Source organism: Rhinolophus sinicus, chromosome 3, assembly GCF_057876585.1.
Source record: "Rhinolophus sinicus isolate RSI-liver-muscle chromosome 3, RSI-T2T, whole genome shotgun sequence".
NCBI classification, from domain to species: domain Eukaryota; kingdom Metazoa; phylum Chordata; class Mammalia; order Chiroptera; family Rhinolophidae; genus Rhinolophus; species Rhinolophus sinicus.
In genome coordinates this window covers 129,933,508-129,954,935 of record NC_142503.1, presented here as the reverse complement: position 1 = coordinate 129,954,935, position 21,428 = coordinate 129,933,508, and the positions used below count along the sequence as shown (strand labels likewise).

General features: G+C 39.8%; 1 protein-coding gene across 2 annotated transcripts in view; it reads left to right on the top strand.

Moving 5' to 3' along the window:
* Window positions 1-1,289: 1,289 nt before the first annotated feature.
* RPGRIP1 (RPGR interacting protein 1) overlaps window positions 1,290-21,428 on the top strand; it is a 32,894-nt gene continuing 12,755 nt past the window's right edge. The window contains exons 1-6 of one of the 2 annotated variants that reach the window (XM_088797075.1): window positions 1,290-1,433; window positions 1,885-2,035; window positions 7,754-7,938; window positions 8,239-8,442; window positions 8,995-9,133; window positions 16,572-16,669. In XM_088797075.1, the coding sequence (XP_088653201.1) occupies window positions 1,332-1,433; window positions 1,885-2,035; window positions 7,754-7,938; window positions 8,239-8,442; window positions 8,995-9,133; window positions 16,572-16,669 (879 nt within the window). In that variant the 5' untranslated portion in view covers window positions 1,290-1,331. Of the gene's footprint in view, window positions 1,434-1,884; window positions 2,036-7,753; window positions 7,939-8,238; window positions 8,443-8,994; window positions 9,134-16,568; window positions 16,670-21,428 lie in introns of both variants that reach the window. The other variant, XM_074328021.2, reaches the window with a different exon arrangement.

Below are 21,428 nucleotides of genomic sequence, written 5' to 3'. Positions count from 1 at the left end.
TTATATTTCATCATATTTTAGTATAGTCACATAGGAGAGTGAAGGAAAAGAAATATGACATCAAGAAAAATAGAGGCAGGATCTATCAAGGGAAAAAGCTTACATTCACATGCTGAAGACCTTATAGTAGGTATGAAGCACAAGTGAAGTCTTGTGAAGACCTAAGGGTAATATAAACTAACGCCCTGTTTAATGCATGATAATGAAATGATCACACTAAACACTGATCACCTTTCTTACCAGAAACAGACACACACACACACAAATACACACAGAAACGCTCAAACGCTCACACTCCCTCCAGATGAGGGTGGGGGGGGAGTCGGTGCCACAGAGTCAATAGCATAAAAATCAGAATGGAGTTGGAGAGAGGAGTTGTTGAGATACTGGTTTGGATGGTGCTGTCAAAAGTTTGGACTGTCCTAGCCAATCAAGAGGCTCTGTTTTTATTTGTTGTTAATGTTCTCCCTTCCAATTTACAGTTCTCTAGCTGTTTTTTGTTTTGTTTTTGGAGTCCAAAGGTCAGGTCAATAAGCTAGGATCTCCATTTGTAGAAATACCTAAGCGCAAAGTTATAAAATGAATTTAACACTAGTGGGAATATTTAATTCACACTTGGTCCAGCTTTAACCATGGTTACTGATAACTACAGAGTTTCAGCTTTCTGGGTTACCTTTTCCCCAGCTCAAAACAAGGATCTGAATCTTGAAGTCACCGACCTACTTCAGAAGCAAAAACAGGAAGTACCGATCCTTCAAAATACAGACACAATTTCCCAATCTCCTGACAAGCAATCTGACCCAGCTACTCCCCCAGCTCTATTCCAAGAGGACACTCAGATAGAGGTATGTGCATCTTTAATCAAGCAAGTCCCCTCTACAGAGGGATCTCTGCAAAATATCCCTAGAAAAGATGAAGGGATTAGAATACTACCTGAATGACATTTTATCCTGATTGAGGACAATATTTGAAAGGATATGAGAAGACTGAGAGTAGAGGTAATTTCATGAGCGCCACACATTTTCCTACCCTTTATAGCTCAAAAAATTTAAAATATTTTTTTCAGATGAGGACTTGAAATGATCTGCTGAGGAGCAAATAGCCATTAGAGGCTGTATAACTTTCTCTCTGCTGCTACTGAACATGAATTTACACAAGTCCTCTTTTACATTTTGGAGTAGATTCTGCTGCTAGTATTTTATTATTACCAACAACTGCTTTATGGAGAATAGTTATTACTGTACCTATTATATTTATACTCCCTTTTACTAATGCTTTTCCATTTATAGCCCTGTGAACCAAACAACCAAGAAGAAAAGAAACTGTCCCAGATGTTAAGTGAGTTGCAAGTATCGCATGCAGAAACCATATTGGAACTAGAAAAGACCAGAGACATGCTTGTTCTGCAGTGCAAAATCAACGTGTGCTATCAGGTGCAAGAAAAGATGGTACAAGAAGGGTATAGATAAAATGACACATGGGAACCACTTACAAGGCTGGGAATGAAGCACAACCTGAGTTTCCAGGGTTGATGCAAGTTGATAGGCAAGGTCCTGTGCAAACACAGAAAGTGCTGTCCTTTGAAGAACTTGAGTACTCACACATGCCCATGGCATGTTGGCAATAGCAGCCAGTGAAGGGGCCAACTAATGAAAATGGCAGATGTGAACCTCTGAGTTCAAATTTTGCCAGTCCCAGGAAAATATTATCCTATGGCACTAATAACATTACTGATCTTGGAGGGGTCTGTGATTATCCTAGTGGATAATCTGCCCTGCTAAGGAGATAGCGGAGTCTTCTTTACCCAGCAGATGCCACCTTTTTATCTAGCTCTTTAGTTCTGGGCCACTGAGATAGAAATGTTCAGACATTATTTTGTTCCAGGAGGAACTGGAGGCAATGATGACAAAAGCCAATAATGAAAATAAAGATCATAAAGAAAAACTGGGGAGGTTGAATCAACTCCTGGACCTCAAGAACGATCGTATCAAGCAGCTGGAAGGTATTTTAAGAAGCCATGGCCTTCCACTATCTGGCAAGTCTTAGTACTTTGTTCCCCTCACCTTGGAACCCATCACACAGCTAATGCCTGTGCTCCCCTCTGTGTACCTGTCTAGAAGTCCACTTACGTCCTCGGCATATGACTTACCCCTCCCGTTCTTTATCCTATCGTCTTTGTTGTTTTCTTACATGGGTAACAGATTCTTTTCCTCTATCATGTCAGCGTCTTTCTCTGATTTCTCTGGAGAGTTTCAACAGGGCCCACCTTGCTGAATCTGTTTTGAGAATGAGAGGCATATCACTGTGGGCCCTCAGGGTGGTGTAAACTCCCTCTCTCAAGATTGTTTCCTCGACCTAGGCCTGTCTAGCGGTTTTTATGAAATAATAGAGCTTCATCACTCATCTCTCAGAATCCGTTTCTGTGATTTCTCTCTGAAAGTCTCTAACTTCTTTGCTGTTGTTTGAGCCTGTTGCTATAACGGGCATCTGGCTTGACATCTGTGCAAATTTCACAATGTGGTACTTCCTATATTTAGTATCATCACTGATGACCAGGAGCTGGTCTCGGCCTTGCATGTCAAGAAAATTGGCTTTGTTATTATACCCAGTGATGAGAGACCTAACTTACCCTAACCAAAATTCAGCAAAGACTGATATTTAAGCCGGAATGTTTGTTGTTATTTTATGATAGCTGCTTTTGGTTGCTGCCATGAGAATATTTGGAACCACTGTACAGATCAGCCCTCTCTCTGGAAAGCAGAGTCAGTAGGTAGGTTACTTAGTGAACATGGAACTAGAGTAAAGGGAGGTGAGTCATTCTGGGGCATGATTTATCCATGCCAGGGTGAGTCTGTTAAAAGGTCACTGTCATATGACAAAGGGAATCCCCCCCTGGATTGAAATGCTCATGTCTTTCAGATTCAGGGTCTTTCTCCTGGGACAGTGCAGGATAAATAACCTTATCTACTTCTGAAGATTCATTTGCTTTAACTTAATAGTTCTTTCATTACTGGTAAGGCTTAAGAGTTTTTCATATGTTTTCCAGTTATTTGTATTATTTCTTTTGAGAATTGCCTGTTTCTGTCCTTTACCCATTTTTCAATAGTATTTTATTTATTTGTAGAAGTTCTTTTTTTTTTTTTTTTTTAAGATTTTATTGGGGAAGGGGAACAGGACTTTATTGGGGAACAGTGTGCATTTCCAGGACTTTTTTTCCAAGTCAAGTTGTTGTCCTTTCAGTTTCAGTTGTGGAGGGTGCGGTTCAGCTTCAAGTTGTTGTCCTGAATTCAGTCTTAGGTGTGGAGGGCGCAGCTCAGCTCCAGGTCCAGTTGCCATTGCTAGTTGCAGGGGACTCAGCCCACCATCCCTTGCGGGACTCGAGGAATCGAACTGGCAACCTTGTGGTTGAGAGCCCAGTGGCCCATGTGGGAATCGAACCGGCAGGCTTCAGAGTTAGGAGCATGGAGCTCTAACCGCCTGAGCCACCGGGCCAGCCCTGTAGAAGTTTTTTATATGCTGAGATTGTTAACTCTGTGTCAAGTAATGCAAAGTTTTAAATACATTTTATTTATATTAATCTTATCAATTAAGAAACTATTAGTCAGTCTCTGTATTCCATTTATTTTGGGCAGGAAGCAATTCTGATGTATCCAAATATTTTTATCCTACAACTTTAACTCTTAAAATAGGACCTTCACCATCAACACACTGTGATGACTCAAATTTTACCTGATTTGAAACAGACTATGTATCAAAGTTCTGATTGGTTGAACATGGGAAGTAATGCACAGATCCGGTAGACTCTCTTACATATCTTTGCATTCTATTGCCAGTGTTTTCAACCTCTTTCTAGTAAGTGTCCTCCTCCACTTTTTACTCCATTATTCTTTAACTTAAAGTGGATTTTTTTGCCTTCTTACATTAAACCAAATTCTTAACAGGATGAAGATTCTTGTGATCTGGCTGGAGAGTGGGAATCATTTCTTGGTGGAGCCCAATGTAATGTAATAGACATCATGACTATAACTTGCTATTCTTTCCATGGCCAATGTCCCAAACTTTTGGAAATATTCACATTTTCTGTTTCTAGTGCTCCTCTGATGGTATTACCAATTAATCCATAGGATCTTGCTGTAAACAAAACAATGTCATTTTTAGATGAAATCGTGCCTCCAGTGTTTTCCTGAGCTTAGTGTTTACTTTCCAATCACTCATTTTGAACCTTATTTCAAAAGGAGACATTGGCTTATTTGGCCAACAGAATTCAAAGCTCTTGGTTGTTATTCCATTGCTTTTCCTTTAGAATCACATGGTTTCTTGAGATAATCGCAACCTGGACTTCCACTACTGTTTTTATTCTCCTTCTGTCCACCTTCCTTTGTCCTAAGGAAGAGCTCCCTATGCTTTGATGGATAGGCAGTTTTCTTTTACCTCTAGAACAGCTCAAAGATGTGGCTTATGGTACCCGACAGATGTCATTACATGTGGAAACACTGCCAGCCCACAGAGATGAGGATGAAGTGGACATTTCTCTGCTGCGTCAGAGTGAGAACCTTTTTGAGCTGCATATCCACCAGGCCTTCCTGACATCTGCTGCCCTGGCTCAGGCTGGAGATACTCAACCTACCACTTTCTGCACCTATTCCTTCTATGATTATGAGACCCACTGTACCCCACTAGCTGTGGGACCGCAGCCCCTGTATGACTTCACCTCACAGTATGTGGTAGAGTTAGATTCCCTTTTCTTGCACTACCTTCGAGGGGCTTCAGCCCGACTTGATCTCCACCAGGCTCTAGCCAGTGAGCACCACACCCTTGCAACGGGATGGATTTGCTTTGACAGGGTGCTGGAGACTATAGAGAGCGTCCATGGCTCTGCCACACTTATTGGTAAGTGCTGTCAGCTTCCCATAGCTCCCGGAATTAATGCGGAATCTCCCAAAGTCTATAGTTGTTCTTCTAGTGGTTTCCCATTTTCTTTCTCTGCTTTATTCTTGATCCTTGCCACACCATCTACGAGTATATCCTCTGTGCCTTTCATACTTTCTGCTACCCAGGAGCTCATGGAGAAGACTTCGGGGTGCTAGAATACTGGATGAAGCTGCATTTCCCCATAAGAGCCAGCCTACAGGCATGCAATAAGCAAAAGAAAGCCCAAGCCTACCTGTCAGCCAATGTGCTTGGAGCCTGGGAGGCCCAGGAGAATGAGGTGAGAAAAAGGATGTGCCCATGCGTCTCAAAGGAGCCTCAGCCAAGCAGCTCATGAAAACAGCTCAGTCTACTATTCTCCATAAGTGTTGAATGTGGATGAAAGAGAAAAACTGTTACACCACAACTAATTCAGATTCTTCCCTTAGTCAAGCCTGAGTTTGAAATGAAACCATACCTTTGGAGCTAGCTATCTGTCCCTGCTGTGAACAAAATAGCTTCTCTGTTCCATTCTCTAAGCTAAGGCCTGAGTGCCAGCATCTCCCTTAGATAACTATCTGCCAGAGCCAGTTTGCAGGCAGGTGAAGTCATTAGGTTTCTCTGTGACCCAGTCAGGATTCAAGTTCTCTAGATCATAGCTCTTCTCTTGCTCATCAAGGGTGCTGGGCTTCACCTGTAACAACTCTCTCAGGTTGCCCTTTTCCTCCATCCAAGACCAACATCTCTCCAGTCCAGATCGGAGACTTGGAAGCATCAGAACGAGCTGCGGGTGGAAATCACCAGATGTTGTGGCCTCCAGAGTCGATGGCTGGGAACCCAACCCAGTCCGTATGCCATGTACCGCTTCTTTACCTTCTCTGACCATGACACTGCCATCATTCCAGCCAGTAACAATCCCTACTTTAGAGACCAAGCTCAATTCCCAGTGCTTGTGACGTCTGACCTGGATCAATATCTGAGGCGGGAGGCCCTATCTGTGTATGTTTTTGATGACGAAGACTCAGAGCCTGGCTTGTACCTCGGCAAAGTCCAAGTGCCCTTGCTGCCTCTGGCACAAAACAAATCCATTAAAGGTGGGAGTTCAAGGTTATTGCATCTTTATGGTCTTTGCCCAGTGTGTTTCCCTGTCCTAACCCTACTTTCCTTTGCTTACTTGCTTGGAACACTCTCTCTTAAAACATGCTGAAAGGATTTTAGAATATTGTGAAGAGCGACAGAGCAGACTTAGGTCCTCACTAATCACATCGGAACACTGGCTTCTGCTTCTTTTCAACAATATAAATGAGATTCCCAAGTGGGTAGACCCGCCAACCTGAAGTCTGTATCTCTGAACAAATATTTTCTGATTCTGTAGGGCTTCCCAGTATTTGTCTTTACTTAAGGCCTATTGTCTCTTAGCACATGACTAGATAGCAGATTATAAGCTGTGCCCTTAATACCCTCCCCCCATAATTCTCTTGCTTCTTTTAAACATTAGACACAAGTTAGCAAGATTTCCATGCCATACCATGACTAAGGGAAATTTCTTGAATGTTTTTCCCCCCAATATGGAGCTTAACTACATGCTCCCTTACCTTACTTTCATACCCAGGGTTGTGAGGTGCACCTAGGAGGGTCAACTCTTTGATTGCCTCCCTGGGAGGATGAGGCAAGGGTGTCTGTGCTTTCATTAGGAAGTGTGGATGGGTACAGCCAGTATACCAACCATGTTTAACAAGCATCTGGATGTACCAGGAAGTGTATGAGGCCTCCCTGCTTCCAATACCACAAGTACTTAAAAAAAAAAAAAAAAGAAAAAGAGAAAGAAAAAGGCTGACAGACACTTCTACTCACAACTTGTCCTTTGCCAAACAGGAGAGACAACGTGAGTCATCTGTTTAATTAATCAGTGTTACAAATCAGAAGTCTGGCATTTAGAAAAATGCCATTTTGTGGAAGTTTTCTTGGCTTTTGTTACTTTAGAATATAAGGACCACTTGAGTGTAGAGAATGGTTTTCTGGGTATGCTTAAAGCATAGCCAACCTTTGATAACAGTCATAACAATGCAATCTTGTTTCTTGAATGGGTGACTGATGACAAGCAAGCTAGACCTCTCCATCCATCTTCTTTTTATTGGGGAAGGGGAACAGGACTTTATTGGGGAACAGTGTGTACTTCCAAGCCTTTTTTCCAAATCAAGTTGTTGTCCTTTCAATCTTAGTTGTGGAGGGTGCTGTTCAGCTTCAAGTTGTTGCCCTTTCAGTCTTAGTTGTGGAGGCCGCAGCTGAGCTCCAGGTCCAGTTGCCGTTGCTAGTTGCAGGGAGTTGAACCAGCAACCTTGTGGTTGAGAGGACACGCTCCAACCAACTGAGCCATCCGGGAGCTCAGTGGCAGCTCAGCTCAAGGTGCCATGTTCAATTTTAGTTGCAGGGGGTGTAGCCCACCATCCCTTGCGGGACTCGAGGAGTTGAACCGGCAACCTTGTGGTTGAGAGCCCACTGGCCCATGTGGGAATCCAAAGGGCAGCCTTCGGAGTTAGGAGCTTGGAGCTCTAACTGCCTGAGCCACTGGGCTGGCCCTCCATCCATCTTTTGTCTATCCCTTCCTGAAACCTGGAGATCCATCTTCCCCTATAAACAGTCTAAGGAAATATTAGAAGTAAATATTCTAAGGGAATATAAATATTCACTGCCATTCTATATTACTTCTGAGTGTATTATTATGATTATTTGATGAATGTTAATTAATTACAAATTATAGTGAAATTCAAAAGAGGGGGAATGATACATGCTCACTTGCCTATTTCATTTGATCGGATTTTATTAATGTCTGTGTGTCTCTCAGGTGATTTTAATCTCACTGACCCTGCAGGGAAACCCAATGGATCTGTTCAGGTGCAGCTGGATTGGAAGTCCTGTTACCTACCCCCAGAGAGCTTCTTGAAACCAGAAGCTCGGACTGAGGAGAACAACACCAAGAACAGTTTAGAAATGTCATCTGAAGAGGAAAAGTTTTCCTTTCCTCCCCAGGTAGGAGACTTCCACCAATCCTGTGGAGCATATTTAAAGAAGACAGTATTAAAATTGGAGGAAAAGAAGTTCCTTCTGTGTCATGTGTTCTGCATGCTTAATCTGCATCCCTCATAATGCCCTCAGGCTATTGATGGAGCAAAACTTTGGGTTTTATTGTGGCAAGGAGAGAGAGAGGGCATGTCTCAGCTCTGTAGCTGGAGAGAAATGAAGTCTGACGCTAGCTTAAAAATTCCTTTCTTGAGTATCTTGGCTGTTAAACCATCATCTTGTAAGGCTGTCTCTGATCCTTCTATTTAGGACCAGGTGGTATCTGCTGAGATTCCCATTGAAGCTGGCCAGTATCCAGCTAAGAGAAAACCTCCTCAGCCAGGAGAAAGAAAAGAAAGGGAACACCAGGTTGCAAGCTACTCAAGAAGAAGACATGGCAAAAGAACAGGGATCCAAGGAAAGAACAGAATGGAGTATCTTAGTCGTAACATCTTAACTGGGAATACACTACAGGTAAGGCTTTCGAAACCCCGAAGAGCTAAAATATGGGTTGTAGTGTTCCCAGATATATTATTCTCAAAGGCAGAAGCAGAAACAGACACACGAGATAAGCAATAGTCATGTCTTTTTGTGGCTAGTATGTGTTTCCACAAACACAGTAGTTTAATAAACCTCTGGACTGTCCACTCATTTTAATTTAATTCAACAAATTATAGATCCTGCAGTTTATGCTTAGAACTTTAGTACCACAATTTAACCAGTCCACTTCAACTGTAATTAAATTACAAATATTTAGTGAACACTTCCTATATGCTTGATACTGCCTTTTTTCATAGAAAACTAGATTAAAGTTACTATGTAGCACCTAAAATACACATAATATATATGACATTACAAATATGTATTATTATATGGTTATATATTTACATGTAATTGTATGTTACATTATGTTATAATAATTTATATTGTATTAATTATATAATTATATTGATAATGTGTAATTTTATATTTAACTTTATGAAATTATTATAATTACGTACAATTACATTTGTTTTTATTCTGAAGCAGGTGGACTACACTGAATGGAAGTTCTCAGGACTTCAGATCTCCATAGATGACGATTTTAAAAATCAGCAGAAAGAAGAGGAAATGACATCATCCCCTTCAGCACTGATACAGAAGGAAGCCCTACATTCTGTAAATGGTATTGTCTTTTTAAAATCTAATTTTCCTATATAATCACTGAATTCTTTTATCAAGACAATTAATTACTTTCTTTGTTCATCTTGCATTGCTAAACTTTTCATGGGAAGTTCGTACTTAAGATCCTAGATTGAATTTTATGTTATAGTGTGCTAGTTAGGCCAATCAAGGCTGGAATTCTCAAAGAAAGTAGCTTTCTATGTATTTAAAGCCAGCTAACAGGCAATTTAGTTACCTAGCAATTATAAAATGTTAATTCACTCTAGGGTCTTGTGAATTATGGTTACAAAGAAATAGGAGGAGGAGTGTGATTGGATCATTTGTGATGTTAATCCAAATTTTTTTTAACTAAGGTAAGCCTTTTGTGTTATAATGAGAAGTAGACATGATTTCAGGTTATGATTATGGCAAACGAGGTCATTCAGACTAACTCTCCCATTGATGACAACTAGAAAGCTAAGTGAATACATTTTTTAAAAATCTTAATTGTTCTTAAAAGCATTAGAGAGCCAATAAGAGAAGGAAGAATGACCAAACCTAGATCAGGGAGGTGACTGGAGCTCAGACAGTGTGGGCTGGAACTACTTCAGGTCTGGGACACTGCTAGTCTGAAGGAAGTGGGGGAGAGATAGAATCATGCTTTTGGTGGACTTTTGGGGTGGGGAAATGGATGCAGACAGACTCTGGTGTCTGCCCAGTGTAGACAGGTGTTTGCCCAGGGCAGAATTTCCCACTCTGGTCTGGAACACAGAGAGCAGCACCATTCTGAGCCTCTTCTGCTCTGAGAGGAAGAACCGTACTTTGGGCGCTTGCAGGACTAGAAGGACCAGGGCTGACCCGAAGCCCACCAAGACTCCAGATACTGGAGTTATCAGACACAAGCTGCATAACAACTGTGTTTACTAGCTTCATGGAGAGAAAAGCTGAATTTTAATTTTCAGCAAGGAACTAGAGCTATGAAAATTGATATTGTAAGTTTTAAAAACTATTTTGTTTTTTAAAAATTTCAAATTTACACAAGAGCTACGTTGAATAGGACAAAAAATCATATTAACCCTTCATGCAAATTCATCAACTTTTGACATTTTTCCACTTTTTGCTTTATCATTTTTTCTGAAGCATTTGAGAATAAGTTGCAAACATCATCTTTTAATAAGAGAAAAGAAATTATAACCATAGTATAATTATTAAGTTTCCAAATTTAGCATGGATACATTATTACCTAATGTCCAGTCCATTTTCAGAATTTGCCAACTATCCCAATAAAGTCCATTGTAGCAGACTCTTTCCCCTTATCTAATCCAGGATCATATATTGCATTCAGTCATATCTCTTTAGTTTCCTTTAATCTGGAATAGTTCCTCATTGTCTTTCATGAGATTGACATTTTTGGACAGTGTAGATGAGCTGTTCTGTAAAGTGTTCCTTCTCAATTTGGATTTGTCTGATGTTTCTTCATCATTAGACTCAGGTCATCAATTTTTTTACAGAAATACCACAGAAGTGATATTGTGCCCTCACTGCATCATAGTAGGAGGTATGTGATGTCAGTTTGTCCCATTATTGGTGATATTAACTTTGATCACTTGGTTAAGAAAACACCTGTCAGGATTTTCCATCAGAAAATTATTTTTCCTTTCATAGTTATTAACTAATTTACGAGAAGATATTTTGAGACTATATAACAGTTTTGTTCCTCATCAAATTTCACCTAATACTTTTGACATTCATTTATGGGTTGTTTTTTCTTTCCTGAATCAATTATGAAATGTTTGCAAAATACATTGCAAATTTGAGAATACATTAATAGGAATGATAGACCTTGCTAAATACAGAAATTTATGAGCAAAATATAAAAGCAGATAAGACACAACTGAAGTGAGAGTTGGTGAAAATATCCAGAATAAAGCAAGGAGAGACAGCAAGATGGAAAATAAAAAAGAAGAACAAAGAGACATAAAAGATAAAATGAAGATGTCTAAACTACACTTAACTAAATGTAGGAGAAGAGAAAGAAGGGGAACAACGGCAATGTTTAAAGTGATAATGACTTAAGAGTTCTCCAGAATGAATATTAAGATATTAAGATTCAGTTAAATGAAACTCAAGCAGATTGAGTACAAAGAAACTCAAATCTAGATGTATCAGGGAAAAAATGCTGAAAATAAAATCAAAGAGAAAATATTAAAAGCACCCATTTATAAGAAAAAGACAGCCATGGGTGCATCGGTAAAATGGATAACTGACTTCTCAAGAGCAGCAACTATAGCTAAAAACCAATGGCAAGATACCGTCAATGTACTGAAAGAAAATTAACAGCCAACCAAGAATTCTCTGCACAACAAAAATATCCTTCCCGAATGAAAACGGAATAGACATTTTAAGACAAACCAAAATGGAGAGTTTGCTTCCAAGCTACATTTTAAAGAAACTTATTGTTTTTTAGGCTGAAGGAAAATTATCCCAGAAGAAAACACAAAGATGCAACAAGGAATGCAAAGCAAAGGATATGGGTTAATTTAAGTGACTGTATAAAGCAAAAATATTAACTTGTAGGGTTGAAAATATATTTATAACCTAAATAAATAATGCAGTAATTTCAATGGTGGCCCCCCAAAGATGTCCATGTCCTAAACCCCAGAACAAATGTGACCTTATTTGAAAAAAGAGTCTTTGCAAATGTAAGTAAGTTAAAGATGCTAAGATGAAATCATCCTGGATTTTCTGAGTGGACTCTAAATCTAACGAAAGTGTCTTTAGGAGAGATACACACAGAAGAGTTACAGCCAGAAGAGTAAGAGGCAATGTGACCATGGAGTCAGAGACTGGAGTGATGTGGCCACAAGCCAAGGAACGCCTGGTGCCACCAAAAGCTGGAAATGGCAAGGGAACAAAGGAAAAGACAGATTGTCCCCTAGGGCCTTTGGAGTGAGCATGGACTTCCCAACACCTTGATTTTGGACTTCTGGCCTCCTCCAGAACTGTGAGAGAGTAAATTTTTGGTTTTTCTTTTTCTTTTTTCATGAATGCTTTCACCTTTATTTCTCTTAATATACTTGAGATATATTAATAGATATTTCATCTATAACAAAGTTAAGTGATTTGTACATGTTTCATGTAAGCCAGAGGCACAACCAAGGCTAAAATAACATCTGACTCTGCAACTAACATCACTGAGAGAATTCATAGGAAGTTCACCATCACCTCGAAGATCCATTACTTTATTGTAGAATAAATGACTCTATAGAAAAGAGTAAAAAAGACATACAGCATAAAATGAGGAGGTCAAAGCTACATTTAATTAAATTTAGGAGAAGAGAAAGAAGGGGGATAGAGGCAATATTTAGCTGATAGGTATAACTCATATCTGCATTCAGAATACGAAGGCATAAGGAGGTCTTTTTTTCTGGGCTCTCGATTGTCGCTCTCAATAGTCAGTTGTGGGTTGCTTTCTTTGGTTTCTGTCAGCGGTTTCTGGATTTGAGCATCAGGTTCTTCTATCTTTAACCTGAGTGCCCAGTGGGGAAATTTTGGTTTCAAGGCTTCACACAATGTCTTGACGCCACCATACCCCCAAGGAATTGTGGCCCAGGCCCAGAGTGATCAAGCTCTGGTTGTGGCTGAGGACAGATGAGAGGTCTGCACAACTCAAATAAATGATGGCCCATCCCTACAACCACAGACATCTCAGGTTACACCGTAGTTTCTTCAAAGCCTCACACAGAAACTTCAGTCCAGTAATTTCTATGTGATTCAGCCCCAGGTCCAAGAGTGTTAGGCTGATTGCTCTGGGAGAAGCTTTGGGATGTGATTGCAGCCATCATTGGTTATGTGCAGCGCCATAATACCAGGGTCTGTAATTTACTTTGGGGGTAACTCAAGCTCTCACACAGAAGATTCACTTTGCTATCCCCAAGGGCTTTCTTTGCTAAACACAGGTGAGTCAGCCTCTGGTTGAGGATCAAAGTAGAAGACAGTTCCTTGCCACAGGTTTCTATAAGGTGACCATTTCCAATGACAACCTCAGCAGGAAGCACGTTAGGTATCTCAAAGTCATGTACAGCGACTTGATGCCCTCATCTAGAAGCTCATTTGCTAGGAGGTTGTCAAGAATGAGACTGGTTTATTTCAAGGGAAGAGGAGCGATCAGCTCATTGATGAATGGTAGAAGAACAAGATACGAACCTGAGATAGTGCAGATTACATGTTGGGTATCTCAAGATCTTACTCAATGGAGAAAGCGTATCATTTTCGTCATTTCCTTGAAGGGCCAGACGTGTTAGGAGTCTCATGGCCACCAAAAGTGAGGCAGAAGTTCCTGATAAGCATCAACTGGGGAGATATTTTTGAGAACCACTTTCTGGAGACTACAGGAAGCAGAGCCTATTTTTTCACAAATAATTCTCACTGATGAGGTACTAAGGCAGCTCTGACTGATGAAATACAGATGGTGCCGAAAAAATGTATACACATTTTAAGAAAGGAAAACTGCATTAAAATTGCAATACTCAATATATACCAATAACAAAATATGAATGCAAGTTACATTTGACTTCTGCAATTACAAGAGTTGCTTAAAGTGGTTACCATCAGTGTCCAGACACTTCTGATTACGGTGAACTACTGCTTGAGCAATGTTGACTAAAGTGTCCACTAGTATACATTTTTTTGGCACCCCTGGTATTAGCAAACAAATCCAGCAAAATATAAAAATATTAAAGGGATTGGATACCATGATCAAGTGGGATTTATTCTAGGAATGCAAGGTAGTTTAACATCAGCAAATTGACTTAATGCACTGTATTAATAGAATAAAACCTTCATGATCACTCAATAGCTGGAGAAAAAAGCATGTCACAAAATCTAACTCCCATTCTTGATAAGAGCTCTCAGCAAACTAGGAATAGAAGTTGGTTCAGATTAATAAAGGACAATGAAACCTATAGCTAATATTCATTCAGTAAAAGACTGAATGCTTTTCCCTTAAGATTGAGAACAAAGAAAGGATGTCTGCTTTCACAAATCCTGTTGAACATTGTAGTGAAGGTTTCAATCATTGCAATAAGTTATACAGATTGGAAATGAAGGAGTAGTGCTGTCTTGATTTGCAGTTGACATGACCCTGTATTTAGAAAATCATAAGGAATCTACAAAAAATTGAAAAAATAAAACATAAACTCTAGAACTTAAAAGCAGGTGAACAAGATTGCAGGATATAAATCGATATGCCCCAATCAATTGTATTTCCATACACTATCACTGAACAATCTGAAAATGAAATCAAGAGAACAATTTCATTCACCATATCATCCAAAAGAATAAAATATTAGGAGTAAATTTAACAAAGAAGTACAAGACCTGTATACTGAAAACTACAAAAGCTCCTGGGAGAGATTAAGGGAGATTCATACAAGTGGAGAAATGTACCATGTTTATGGATTGGACCATTCGTAATTGTTAAGATGGCAATTCTCCCCCAAATTTATATAGAAATGCAAAGAATCCAGAATAGCCAAAACAATTGTGTAAAAGAACAAAACTAAAATTTTTGTACTATCTGATTTCAAAACTTCCTATAAAGCAACAGTAATTCAGATAGTGTGGTATTAGCATTAAGATAGATTTAAAGATCAGTGAAACAATTGCACATCAAGAAATAATCCCTTATATTTATGGTCAATTGATTTTCCACAAATGTTCCGTGGCAGTTCAATAGGGGAAATCTAATATTTCCACCACATGGTGCTAAGACAATCAGATAGCCACATACAAAAAAAAAAAAAAAAAAAAAAAAGAAAGAAATTTAGCTCTTACCTCACATTATACACAAAATTAACCAAAATAGATCATAAACCTAAATATTAGATTCAAAACTATAACATTTCTAGAAGAAAACGTAGGATAAAATATTTAACCTCAGATTAGACAATCATTTCTTAAATATGACATCAGAAGCATGATTCATAAAATAAAAAATTGATAAATTGGACTTTTGCAAAATGAAAAAATGTATGTTCTTCAAAGGACATTTTTTTTTTTTTAATTTATTGGGGTGACAATTGTTAGTAAAATTACATAGATTTCAGGTGTACAATTCTGTATTACATCATCTATAAATCCCATTGTGTGTTCATCACCCAGAGTCAGTTCTCCTTCCATCACCATATATTCGATCCCCCTTACCCTCATCTCCCACCCCCCACCCCCCGCCCCCCCAAAGGACATATTAAGGAAACAAAGATATGCCACAGACTAAGAGAAAATATTTGCAAATCACATTTCTTATAAAGAACTTATGTCTATAATCTATAACGCATTCTTAAAACTCAATAAGACAACCTAATTTTAAATGGTCAACAGATTTGAATAGACATTCACTAAAGATATATGAATAGCTAAAAAAACATACAAAAAGATGCTCAACGTCGTTAGTCATTAGGAGAACTATAAAATAAAACCACAGTGAGATATCGATACACACCAACTAGAATTGATACGTTCCAGAAGCTGATTGTGTCAAGTATTAGTGAAGATGCGGAAAAATTAGAACCTCATACATTACTGGTGGGAATGTAAAATCGTATAGCCACTCTGAAAAAATATTTGGCTGTTCCTTAAAAAGTTAAACATATAGTTTACAACCCAGCAATTCTACTCTTAGGTATCTACACAAGAGAAATGAAAACATTTCTCCACCCAAAGACTTGTACACAAATACTCATAACAGCATTGTTCATCATTCAGAATAAGAAAAGATTTACTAAGAAACAAAATACACTAACTATAAAGAAAAATATTGATAAAGTTGACCACCTTAACAGTAAGAATTTCTGTTCAGTAAGAGATTAGATAGACAAGCTACAGAGTGGAAAAGACATTTGTAACACAGGTAACCATCAAAGGGCTCAAACTCAGAAAAAAATACAGAACTTGTACAAATCAATAAGAGAAAGACAAATAACCCAATAGGAAAATGAGAAAAGATTTGAAAGGCACTCTACAAAAAGGAAATTTGAATGTCCAATAAAATATGTCAATGTCACACTGTAAAGAGAGTACGTGGGACAATTTCACGTTGGATGGGAGGTATTGTTTGAGGGTGTCTTTGGAAAATGCAATCTGCCACACCCTGATTGCACTGCTTTTCCTTGGCTTGGTCATTTTCTCCAGCCCAAACTTCCTTTCTATCTTCCTTCTTTCAATTCTTCCTTCTTTCCATTTCTTTCTTTTTTTCAGAAGTAAACCCTGAGTGTTTGGCAAGCTTCCGAATCAGGGAATCTTTGAAAAACAGGGTTTGATTCTTAATAAATGTAGCCCAAAATCTAGGTACTCAGGACTAGTGACCAGACAGTGGATTAATGATGTAGGTATTGGGTCTTTTCTTGGGCTAAACAGGGTGCTCTGAAACAGTTCTATAACTCTGGCCTCTTCTCTAGCAGATAAAGAATCCTGTGAACAAGCTTCTGAAGTCAGTGAAGCACAAACTACAGACAGTGATGACATAGTGACATACGTATCTCAGAAATGTCCTAAGCCAGTAAGTACATTGGTATAATTATGGAGTGTGAGACAAGATTGTAAATAATGCAAGTTAGTGTGCTTAATGGCCATGTATGTGAAGTTCAAATCCAGTTTTAATGAACCTGGTGGGAAATTGAAGTTATTTAGTTAAACATATGTTGTGAGTGAATGGAAGTCTGTTGATGCGGTCAGATGAAAGGATCATTTTCTTGATGTGGTGTAAATGAGGACTTGCTTCAAAACTTCTCTCTTCTATTTGGATCCCTTGCCTGCCTTCTTCATTGTGCACTGTGATTCACCCCTAGCCGGAGTGATGTCCCTTTCTTTAAATCCACCTGCCGAGAGCAGCTTTACTTTGGGAGAGGGAGGTTGGAAGGGAGGAAAGGATTCTTCCTGGGAGGGCTCAGAGGGATCATTCAGTTTCTGAAGTTTTTTACTCAACCTTTAATACCTGTCATTACAATTATTTATTAAACATTTTGGTCTCAAATCTCTTTTGGAACTAATTGAGGGTACACATACACAAATATATATAAAATATCCACAGGTATATTCAACAATTATTGTATTAGAATCTTGTGGGGTTATAAATGAGGTAGAAAACAATCACTTTCTCAAGCCACTAGAATCCTCCTTGGCACATTTGTAGGTGTTCAGTAAATATTTATTGGATGAGTGACTGAATGAAAGATTAAAATCTAATTGAAGATTATGAACTTCATTGAAACAATAAAGAAAAATATAGGCGACCTAGAATCAAGTGGGTAGATTATGTGATATAAATTCTAAGGTTTTTAAGAATTCAGAAAAGGGAAATTATTGTTGCTTTTGCAGAGGACAGAAAACTTCCTTGAAAGTCAGAACTTGTACTAAGGATTTGCAGGAAAATTAAGAATATTGGAGTAGGGAGAAACAACTCAAAATAAGAAGACTTATACAGTTAATATGGCAAACAATTACATTTATCTTCTGAACTTTTATCTGTCATCTTTTTTTGACATTATGTAAATTAATGTCTTGAGAAATGTTTATAAGACAAATCAGAGCCATTGAATGTTAGAACTAGACAAAAATACCTGAGAGATCAAAAAAGATTAAATGATGCTTCCAGGATTATAGAGCTAGTGAAGGGGCTGGAACTGCAGTCAAGGTTTCTAAACCTTGCCACCTCAGATCAACCCAAAGAGCAGCCAGCTGGTCAGCAAACTTTTGAACTACAAGGTAGACAGATTCCATTAAAAATATTACTCTAGGGAGGAGATCCAAGATGGTGGAGTAAGTAAACACTGCCTGCTCCCTTTCGTGAACACATTAAAATTACAACTAAATTATAGACAATCAACTGGAGAACCATCTGAAGTCTGACTGAACAGAAGTTTTATAACCAAAGATATAAAAACGCCATGTTGAGACTGGTAGGAGGGGTGGAGACGTGGACCCACCTGGCCTCAAACATATGGTGGTTGAGAACGGGGAGGGATATCTCGACCACGGAGGTTCCCCCTGGAGTAGCAAGTGATCCCGGCCCCACACAGGCCTCCCCAGCCCAGAGTCGTGGTGCTGGGAAGAGGAGCCCCCACAACACCTAGCTGTGAAAAACGGGATTCTGATCATCTGGGTGGGACGGAAGACTGCCGGAAAACCAGAAGTTTTAAAGGGCCTGCACACAGACTCTCTCACTCCCAGGCACTCACCTTGGGCTCCAGTGGAGGGATGGTGACTTGGGGAGACTCAGAGACATACAGGGGAAGAGACTAAGGTATGCAGCTTCAGGGGGAGGACTGGTGGACAGTCGGCATTTTCCAAGGGGTCTGCCTCCCATGCAGCTGGCAGGTGGGCACCATCTTTTCCATGTTGAGCCCGCCTCCACAGGCCAAATCTGAGTCTGATTGGCCAGGTGAGCTCTCTTAATCTGCCCTACTGATTCAGGTGGGACCCTGCCCCATCCAACTCACCCACTGCCAGAGGCACTTTCTCCACTGAGCAGCCAGCCCCGCCCACATTTCACTCTTTCTTGGGAAACTATCAGAGTCCATAGGCCCCAGGTGACTGGCAACTGGCCTCGGTGTGCTCAGACTTTTGCTGAGTCACTCCAGGCTCAGCATTGACACCAATTCAGAGTCTACATTTACTTGGTGAGCACAAGTCTTCCCACTCTACTGACTACCTGAGACCCTGCCTCACACAACTTGTGTACCACACGAAGCTTTTTCAGTGGTTGAACCTGAAGGGAGCCAGTAGATGGCAGCAGGCCTCTGGATATCCTGGCTTTTTGTAGAGTTACTCCAGGGCTGGTACTGGTGGCAGCTGTCCTCAGTTCGCAGCGTGGCCTCTCCCACACACCTCCAAGGTTACCACTGGCAGCGAACAACCACAGATCACTTTTTATCTCCTACCAGATAGTCCCTGGCTGGTCACAGGAAGTAGGTGACCTGGACCTGCGCCAGAGCCCCTCACAAGAGGCCCCAGAACCAACATACTTGGAGGTTGACTTCAGACCACAGCAGAACACAGCACAATTAGCTCCACACGTAGCACACCCAAAGGGCAGTCTCAAAAGGCACTAGAGCTCCCTAGAGCTAATCCCACTCAGTGAGGTAAGCCCTCTCCATAGAAGCCTGTAAGCTGTGGATGTGGCCAAACCTCATAGCCAAACAGCCTGAGGGTTAGTCCCATCCACTGATGTGCCAATAGCAACCAAAGCTCAACTATAACAGGAGGGTACACACAACCTACACAAGAGACACTCCTGGAACATCTGGAGCAGGTAACCAGTGAGACTGTGCCAGGGCCCCACACATCACCTACTACATAAGGCCACTAGGCCAAGACTGGGAGACATAGCAGATCTACCTAATACATAGAAACGAACAGAGAGGCAGCCAAAATGAGAAAACAAAGAAATACATCCCAAATAAAAGAACAGGAGAAAATTCCAGAAATAGAACTAAATAAAATAGAGGTAAGCAACCCAGCAGAGACAGAGTTCAAAACAATAGTTATAAGAAGGCTTAAGGAACTTAGTGAGAACTTCAACAAAGAGATAGTAAGCATAAAAAAGAATATAGTGGAAACCATAAAAAAGAATCAGAACTGAAGAATACAATAATTGAAATGAAGAATTCACTAGAAGGAATCACCAGCAGATTAGATGAAGCAGAGGATCAAATAGGCATTTTGGCAGACAAGGTAGCAGAAAACACCAATTAGAACAGCAAAAAGAATCCAAAAAAATGAGGACAGTTTAAGAGACCTCTGGGACAACATCAAACATAACAACATTTGCATCACAGGGGTACCAGAAGAAGAGAGAAAGCAAGGGATTGAGAACCTATTTGAAGAAATAATGACTGAAAACTTTCCTAATCTGGTGAAGGAAATAGACATAAAAGTACAGGAAACACAGAGAGTCCCAAACAAGATGAACCCAAGAAGGCCCACACCAAGACCCATTATAATTAGAATGGCAAAGGTTAAAGACAGAGAATCCTAAAAGCAGCAAGAAAAAGATAACTAGTAAATTATAAGGGAGCTCCCATAAGATTGTCAGCTGATTTCTCAACAGAAACTTTGCAGGCCAGAAGGGACTCACATAAAACCTTCAACATGATGAAAAGCAAGGACCTACAACTAAGATTACCCAGCAAAGCTATCATTTAGAATAGAAGGACAGATAAAGAGCTTCTCAGACAAGAAAAAGATAAAGGAGTTCATCATCACCAAACCAGTATTACAGGAATGTTAGAAGGCCTTCTTTAAGATGGAAAAAAAATAAAATCAAAATTATGAATAATAAAATGGCAATAGCTACATATCTATGAACAATTACTTTCAGTGTAAATGTATTCAATGCTCCAATTGAAAGGTATAGGAGGACTGAATAGATAAGAAAACAAAACCCCTTACATATGCTGCCTACAAGAGAATCACATCATGTTGAAAGCCACAGAAAATAAAGGGATGGGAAAAGATATTTCATGAAAATGGAAATGGAAAAAAAATTAAAAATCCACGGTTGCAATACTCATACCAGAAAAAATAAACTTTTTCCCTCCCTTCTTCTGCCTGCCCCATCCACTCACCCAGCGCAGCTCTCAGCAGCCAGTGGCAACTCACTGCAGCCTAGCTTCAGGAAGAGCTGTTGTTCACAATAGTAGCTGTAGAGGGCGCAGCTCACTGGCCCAGGTGGGATTCAAGCCAGTGACCTCGGTGTTAGGAGGGGGGCGCTCTAACCACCTGAGCCACCGGGCTGACCCAAAATAAACTTTAAGACAATGGCTGTAACAACAGAGGAAGGACCCAGTAATCCCACTTTAGGGTATTTATCTGAAGAAACCCAAACAGTACTTCAATGAGACCTGTGCATCTGTATGTTCATTGCAGCATTGTTTACAATGGCCAAGATGTGGAGCCATCCTGGGTGTCTGTTGATGAAAGAATGGATAAAGTATAGGTGGCACATACATACAATGGAACATTGCTCGGCCATGGAAGGGAATGGGTTCTTGCCATCTGTGGCAGCATGGATGGACCTGGAGGGTACTGTGCTAAATGGAGTGTAAGACAGAAAGAGAGATGCAATGTGATTTTGTTTATATGTGGAGTCTAAAGAACAAAATAAATAAACAGAAACAAACTCACAGATACAGAGAACATATTGATGGTTGCCAGATGGGAGGATAGTTGGGGTGAGTGAAAAAGGTGAAGGGATTAATAAATACAAACTGGTAGTTACAAAATAGTCATGGGGATGTAATGTACAGCATAGGGAATAT